Source organism: Homalodisca vitripennis, unplaced genomic scaffold (genome assembly GCF_021130785.1).
Source record: "Homalodisca vitripennis isolate AUS2020 unplaced genomic scaffold, UT_GWSS_2.1 ScUCBcl_89;HRSCAF=1065, whole genome shotgun sequence".
Taxonomy (NCBI): Eukaryota; Metazoa; Arthropoda; class Insecta; order Hemiptera; family Cicadellidae; genus Homalodisca; species Homalodisca vitripennis.
The window spans coordinates 55,972-64,127 of NW_025776210.1; the positions used below are offsets into that span (position 1 = coordinate 55,972).

Sequence of the window (8,156 nt, forward strand, 5' to 3'; positions counted from 1 at the left end):
TAACAGTATTTATATTAAGTAAGGTTGCATAGATCGAAGAAAAATATTCCACTAACATTCCTAAAAATTAAATCTGTCAGACATTATTAAATAATAAAACTGAATAATAGGTGATAAAAGACATCAATGATAGGTGATAGTTTTTAATCAGTTAAAGAGTTTTACAATACTGTGTAAATATGTCATATATCAGCTGTAAGTCAAGACGTCTCCCCCTCCCCCTGTCCTGTGTGTTCTGATATTTCCTTGTCTATAATATTTTCTGTGAGTTGCAGAGATTGAATGATCTCTGGTCCTGATGTGGCAATATTTTCTTCGTTATCTCCCTTGGGTTTCATTATTACTCCTAATTGTACTTCTCCCTCTCCATACCCCTTTTGTTTCTCTGCTGTGTCGGTGACATCATTAGGACATGATTTAGAGTCCTTATCAATACTAGGATATTTCGGTACAATATTTTTTTTCTTCATTGGTCAGAATCTCACATAGCGATTTTCTATCACTTAAGTGATTTGCTAGATCAGTAGATATCTCGTATGGTTCACATTGACCGAATACATCAGATAACTGTTTACTTTCTCTTGTTTCTTCTGGACTGTTACAATGTCTACCCTCCATTCCATCTCCCACCATGTTAATGTTCTGCTCCGCGAACAACTCTGACAGTTGCGTGTTCTCGGCCACCAGGAGCGCCACCTTCTCCTCGTACCGAGCTCGCAGATCGTTGAACATCTCTATTTGACAATGGTATTGTGCTTTAATGTCTTCGTTCAACCTGTGACCAATAAAATTCATGTAAATATTTATTTACTATTATATCTTTATTATTGTTTGCCTTAAAACGTGTATGATAATATAAAATAGTCATGTATATTTGCGTGAAAAAAATTATTACTCCACAGTATTCAGAAATACATCTTAAATCTCACAGCGATTAGGAATATAATTCTGGGTCTGTAAACTCATAGTACCAGTCAAAAAGATACATGACTGAAAATAAGTACTTAATAAACAATTCAACATTTATATTAAAATATGTTTTTCTCTGGAATAACTGTAAGTGTTTATCTAGTAACGCGAGTGTAAGGGAGTTGCCCAGTATAAAGAGTTCTGACTTTTAAATGCTGTTCTTGTCTGGGATGCGTCATGTTTCGGTTTCTGTAAGATTTTGGAGTGTAATTCATTAAACGGTGTTTAAGAAAATTTAAAGCAGTCTTCTGTAAAATGTTTCAAAACCAATCATAGCCAAAAGAAATCTTGTGCAATCGTCCAATTAAAACCCTCCTTATATTACAGGACCCGGTATGGTAGAATATTATTAACGTGCACAAAAACTAAACTAAAAAACTTAAACACCAAAAAAATTTATAATGAGTAACAATAAACTTAAACATTATCCACGGCTAGCAAGTGACAGTACGGTAAGTCGATCACGCGCCTACAACATATCAGCTGCAACCATTAGTGCATAGGCAACGGCAACGACCTGTTCTCTAAGATTTAGAATCAATGATAGCAAAAGGTTTACATCATGGTAAGCAAAAATTATATATTTTCCTGAGCTGTTACTAGACTGATACAAATAAAAAATTGGTGGTACGAAATAGTATGAAATTGTTACAAATATATTGTGTAGTTTATTTCAATTTACGACAAAGTTGTTTTTTTTTTCATATCGTAGACCTGTGAGCCGACTTTTAAATGGTAATAATTGTTTTCAGTGATTGGTACAACATTTAATTTTTGTAATACAAAAAGGTACAAAACGAGTACAAAACTCTGAGATAGTTTTTAAAATGATTTGTGATGGTCGGCTCACAGTTCTATACAGATTCCCAATTTCATTAATAACATTCATCAACACGAATACGCTAAGTATAATATACTATATTCATCACACAACCAATAGGTAATAACTATTTCTTACTAACAAGTTACAATACCTACCTTGCAGACTCAGACAAAGTATTAAGAACGTTTTGTTGCTTATTTCTTTCCAAATGAATTCTTTCCTCCATAATATTTATATTTTTACAGAGCTGCTCGACTTCAGTGTTTCTCAAAGCCAACAGGTCCTTCGTGACAGCTACTAGATTCTTCAGCGAGGTGCACTGCAATCCGATTGTTCACCAATGATAAATGTTAAGAGAAAAAATAACATGAATAATGTAGTAATGAGTATGGTCATTAAAGTAAAATTTTAATAAAATATGTGTTTTATATTTATGAAATTATTTCTCTGGCAATTGTAAAGATAACCATGTTTACCTCTTGTTTGTTATTTAAAACATTGTATATATTATATTCATAAAATTGAACTCATTCCACAGTCAAGTAAAATTGATTTTTTAAAGCGAAAATTTTTCATAAAATAGTTAATGTGTTTCGTGTTTTGAACATGTATCCACTGACTTGAATGTTAGAAGTTCATATTTCCAAAAAATTATGGTTGCCTGTAAAGTCGGTTTTACGGGCGAAGATTTTACGTGACAACGTCTTTTTCTCGGTAGAATATTTATTGATATGAATATTATTAAATTGCACAATAGGAACAAGGAATTGAATGAAAATAAGAATTGCACAAATTTTAACTATGGAAATATATTTTGTTTACTAAAACATTGTACATAATTTGAAATTAATTAAAATTTGTTATTGTAAATGGTAAAGTTGAATAAAACATTTACTAAAATTGGAATTTGAAAATTCTTGCTAAACACAGTTAAATTCTAACTCCGCGCGTGGTGATTGGTCGGTTTAGTTCGTTTGTTTGGTCGCACTGTTATGACAGGTTAGAGGTTATAATATGTTATTTTAAATGTTTAACTAGCAATACGCGCTGTTTCTTCTCAATCGACGGAATTACGATTGATTGCAGAGTGATTTAAACTAATAATTTACTTAACACTATCAACATTTGTCAATAGTATGACATAACCTATAAACTCAGTTTCTCAACTTTTGTGTCAATCTAACAATTAATCAATCAATCATAGTTTACGATAATGAAATATCAGTGTACAATTATTTACCTTTTATTGTTGTAGTTGTTGTAAATGACGAATCTAAGCACTCCACATTTTCACGAATAAACATAGTTATCTGCTTTATCCCGTGCGGCGGAGCCACAGTTATCTGCTTTATCCCGTGCGGATCCCGTGCGGCGGACCCACTGGAAGGGCATCGTAACGTTACTGGGCGTTACACTTTTTCATGAGTGACTCCGAGCCGCAACCTAATTTAAGACGTTGTCACGTCAAAAAACTACATGAAACGTACGCTGTGCAAATATTAATTACACCTTAGTATGTTACACCATGTTTAAATTACACTAAATAATAATAATGCTCCATATTCATGTGCGGTTTTTATGTACAACGTGCAAGCATTAATAACATACATATCAGTTTATTACCTCGTTTGATACTAAGTAACCATAATAACCCGTCATAATCAGACACCGTTATTATGTACGTTATACAAGCAGTTATTACACCTAAATATATTATCTCATGTTTAACACTAAGTAACAATAACGCATCATAATCAAACATGTTATTATGTACGTTATACAAGCAGTTATTACACCTAAATATATTATCTCATGTTTAACACTAAGTAACAATAACGCATCATAATCAGACATGTTATTATGCATATTTGACAGGCAGTAATTATTATTACAAAGCTACTTTAATTACATTGTATCAATTGAATTTTTAATTAGTTTGTAATAGATGTAAAACTTAAAGTTTTTCCTGAACAAAAGTGAAGTAACATAAATCATATAAAACCACAATAAATATCTCTGTTTTTTAACAAATATTTATTTACCTTAAAAACAAAGTGTAGTTCTGTAGAAATTTTAAACACAAGAACAAGTTATTCCCTTAATTTTTAATAATTAACTGTTAAATATTCTATTTACATTATGTTACATATTTATTTGCAGACATCGTTTTTAGAACAAGATTAACAAGTTATTAACATTGTCACCAACAATGTAGGAAACCAGGTGCCTGTAAATAAATTAATGAAAGTTTTTTTACATAAAGGAAAATAGATAAAAGTCTTTGTAGATTACAGGGTACTTTCAAACCAACTCCACTATACAGAGTTAATGCAGTAACTCAAGTGTCATGGTGTGCTAAAACGAAAACAAAGTTATTTTGTTATTACTGCGTATTCGCAGCAACAAGTATAAAACTATGATGTGTTTTTGTGCAATAAAATATATCCACACAGAGTGGAAATTGTATTACATCACGTGGGGCTGTATTCATGCATGTTATTTCAAATATTGGAATTGTGGTTTACACACTGTAAGGGGCTGCTGTGTGTACCAATCATCAGACTCTAAATTAAAATACATACACACAAATATTTAGAAATGTTTTTCTCTAATATTTTGCTTTCCCCTCTAATCATATTAACGAGTCTTTAAAAAATACATTCAAACCTGTTATATACGTGCATGATATTCCAGAATAATCCTACAATTTTAAACACCCATGCGTTGTTTTATAAAATTATTTAAAATATTGTTTTTTTAATTAAGTATTAAATGAATTAAGTAAGCTTAATAAGTTTTAAGCTAAAAATGTATGATCTAATTGTGAATATTCGACTTATATTTAAAATTAAAAAAACTGTTTTCTATTTTGAGGTAATTTGAGAAGAATAGAAGGTAGAACGTAGAAATTCTTCTTCACATTGCTTAAATACTTCGGTTATACCATTGTTATCAAACAAGCATTTTCAGCTACCTACCGGTGACCACACTAGTGATATATTAATACACAAAAAATACACACAAATCTCATGCTTTTATCTCGTGTGATTATTGTATTTGAATTGTTTAAAATACTTATAGGGTTTATTTATTTTAAAATCAGATTATTATGTTTTAAGTATTATATTCCAAACTTTTAGACCTTGTATTGATCTCATCAGTACTATAGATTTTATAGATAAAGAAAATTACTATATATTCTCCTAATTTCATCTTCTTATTTCAAAATAAGCCAACACCTTTCATATTGACTTATCGCAGCGGCTTACATGGACCGAAACTTACCATGTTAGAGGTTCATAGCTAACAGAACAGATATTTCAGTAATGCTTTAGTTCAAAATATATCAAATTCTAAAAGAAAATAATAATTTCATGTAACTTATATTCTTTTTTTGCTTGTATCTGCTAACAATTTTAACTACTCAACATAGGAATATAACAAACAATTTTATAATTTATTATAATTTTAATTTTAAAAGGTAATTAACTAATAAACTAAAATAAAGGTAAATTTTGGTATATTATAATAATTCATAAATTAAAATAAAAACATTATAGATTAAACTTAAGCCGAAAAAACCTAAGATTTGTACTACATAACTACCTGTTGAGTAAGAACTGTTCTTTGTTTCTCCAAATGTTTGCAAAGAGAACTTTTCTCCAACAACAATAAAACTACCTGCAAGATAAGTACCTCTTTTAAGGAAAACAAATATTGGGCAAGTCATATACAACGTAAGATAAAAAAAAAACAAAGTTGTACGTAATTAAACATTACAGAACTACCAGTATACTGTATGTGACAATACTTTAACCTAACGATTTTTTAAAAACCAGCTTAGTAAATTATCTTCATTTTCGTAATACAGTGAATTTTGTACCTACATCCATTACATTTTCATAAATGAGGATATAAAGTTTTTAATATGAATAAATACAACAGTTCATAAATATTAAATTCCTGACTTGTGTGTACTTTATCATGGAAGATTCGTAATTGCTTAAAATATTAGGTAGTAATATAAATCCTGTGTATTCCTGTATATAATAGTGTTAACTTTTGTGATAAAAGTGCAAAAAATGTTTGTAAACATGAAATTGGATTGTAAATGACGAACTTATTCCCTTGAACATGAAATGGCTCAAGGGTAATGATAACAGTGTTGTGAGATGACACAATACCTTTCTAACCAAACAGTGAACTCGAGAGACGTGTTCCCGTAAGTCCTTTTCAGTTCGATGATGAACGTCAAATCTCAGCAGTTCCTTTAACATGGTCTTAGCATAGGTTGTGTCTTTAGTGCCGAAATCTTTTAAAGCATTTGTCTAACAAAAATAAAATACCCATATTATTTAAATATAATAATAATAAAAGTTCTCTAAAAGTCATTCTCTATTAACATTTAAAAAATGTAACAAAAAACTGTACTGTACGTGACATATTTGAATGACTATTGAAATATTGTGCGTTTGGCAACAGAGGACACGGAGTTTGCAAGAAATATCATAAAATTGGTTGTTTATTTAAATACTGGATCACTTTAATAGCACGTGCAAAAAGAATAAATAAAAGAACAACACGACATTGCAGGTCGGTGGTTTTTTTTACAAATACATCGTGTCAACGGCTTCCATAATGATTTAGTGTGACACGAGAAATATTATGGGTTTGATACCAACTTTGTAGAACATAAGACTAGGCAAACAAATGTTTTAGTTTACAGACTTTCAAGAACGAACAAACACTAACTAACTATAATATCGAACCTGAATTCTTGGGAAAACAGATTCGGACCACCCGAGCCACTTAGACCGTAACATTTATACACTACGTAGGTTAAATCATGAGCCTACACATATACATGAAATAAGCTATTCAAGTTCTTCCTTGCTCAGATTTATACATTCCTGTGCTGCAATACTAGATAGTAAAGTATATCTTAGTCATAAATCATATCTTAGTTATAAAGAATATCTTAGATATAAAGAATAGGTTATAAATACTTACATTTGGAATATTGCCTTGTGAAGCGTCTTCTGGAATTCTATTTAGATTTTTATCTGTAATCTCCATCATATTATGTACCATTAATGAAATCGTACTTAATGTAACGAATGAGACAGGTAATTAATTTACTAGAATTTGTTTCCAACTATAAATTGTTATTTAACTTGTAATTTATAAAACAAACATGTTTACGTTTGGTTACAGTAGCTCTGTTTGCGATAAAACATATGCTTATCTGAACTGAAAACATCTTGATCCGTACAAAAGATTTAGTATTTTTTAATTTTAAAGTCGGCATATGGAGGCGTGAACTTTTCAGCAAAGACAAACAAATTTGAAACTGAGTAAGTTCTTTTACTTCCTACCTTACTTTATATCTTAAAATTATTTGGTCTTACGTATAATCTAGTGCTTCAAAATTTAATATATTTTTTTTTTCTTTTAAAGTTAGTTTTTAGTGTACACCATCTCTACCCTACACGTGTTTTATATTAACACTAAACTTAACACGTAAGACTTATTAACATGAGTGGACGCAGTTTGGATCTCATGTATAGTAGTTCAGAAGTTACTGTTAACTCACATTCTTTTCTGGTTTTTGAGTAAAATATGTTATCTTTTAAACACGAACATTGCGTAAATATTTATATTTTTACTAGCATTTACCCATGGCTTCGTACACACTTTCGTAGATTTTACAACTGTATGAACCCTTATCGTTGGAGGGAATTGCATTTCCGACGCCAAGGTTAGGTTTGATTTGCTGCCACAATCAAGAAAAAACACCAAAAAGTTTATATTTATGGCCTTTGTAATTTACTCCGATCTTAGTATTTGTTGTTCCATAGCTGATTGTGCTTAATTCCCGATGGTAAAAAATATATAGTTAGTCTACACAGCTCTGAAAAGCATAGTTTCGTCAAAAAGCAACTAATTTGTGTTCCATAACAGTGTTTAAATGTATGGTAAAAGTTAGACTACACTGCTTTGGCTCAATTAATATTTCACAACTTTAGTTCAATATGGCATTTTTCACTACTTTAAAGGCCAGTGTGGCGTAGCCCAGAGGGACTTTGGATATAAGAATAGACTTATATTCATCCAAGGGACCGTAAGAATGGCCATGTAAAATTTCAGTATATCGGTTGATTACTTTACGAGTGAAAGCAAAAGAAGCAACGAAAGGAATTTTGCATTTATGCAATTATTTAGAAATTTGGATTGTAGTTGAAAACGGAATGAATTTGTTGGTGTTTATTCGGGCAAACCTCATAATTGTCAGTCCGAAGACCATCTATGAATTTGAATGAAGCCAACATTATACACTGGAAACTTCATTTCTTAAAAAGGAAAT

At 30.5% G+C, this 8,156-nt stretch overlaps 1 protein-coding gene across 1 annotated transcript; it reads right to left on the reverse strand.

The window, feature by feature from the left end:
- Nucleotides 1–200: 200 nt before the first annotated feature.
- Nucleotides 201–6,879, reverse strand: LOC124370328. The gene is made up of 5 exons (XM_046828619.1): nt 6,803–6,879; nt 5,977–6,120; nt 1,948–2,111; nt 576–775; nt 201–385 (listed from the first exon to the last, which is right to left on the reverse strand). The coding sequence occupies exons 1-5, from the start codon at nt 6,869–6,871 to the stop codon at nt 201–203; spliced, it is 762 nt and encodes a 253-aa protein (XP_046684575.1). The 5' UTR covers nt 6,872–6,879.
- Between the last annotated feature and the right edge of the window lie 1,277 nt (nt 6,880–8,156).

Bases quoted from the DNA above. Each gene is read 5' to 3' on its own strand.
- LOC124370328 (XM_046828619.1), bottom strand. From the start codon at position 6,871: ATGATGGAGATTACAGATAAAAATCTAAATAGAATTCCAGAAGACGCT. The intron at 2,112-5,976 runs GTATTGTGTCAT...ATCGGATTGCAG, and splicing joins TTCACTGTTTGGTTAGAAAG to TGCACCTCGCTGAAGAATCT. The intron at 386-575 runs GTAAACAGTTAT...CCGACACAGCAG, and splicing joins TCCAGAAGAAACAAGAGAAA to AGAAACAAAAGGGGTATGGA.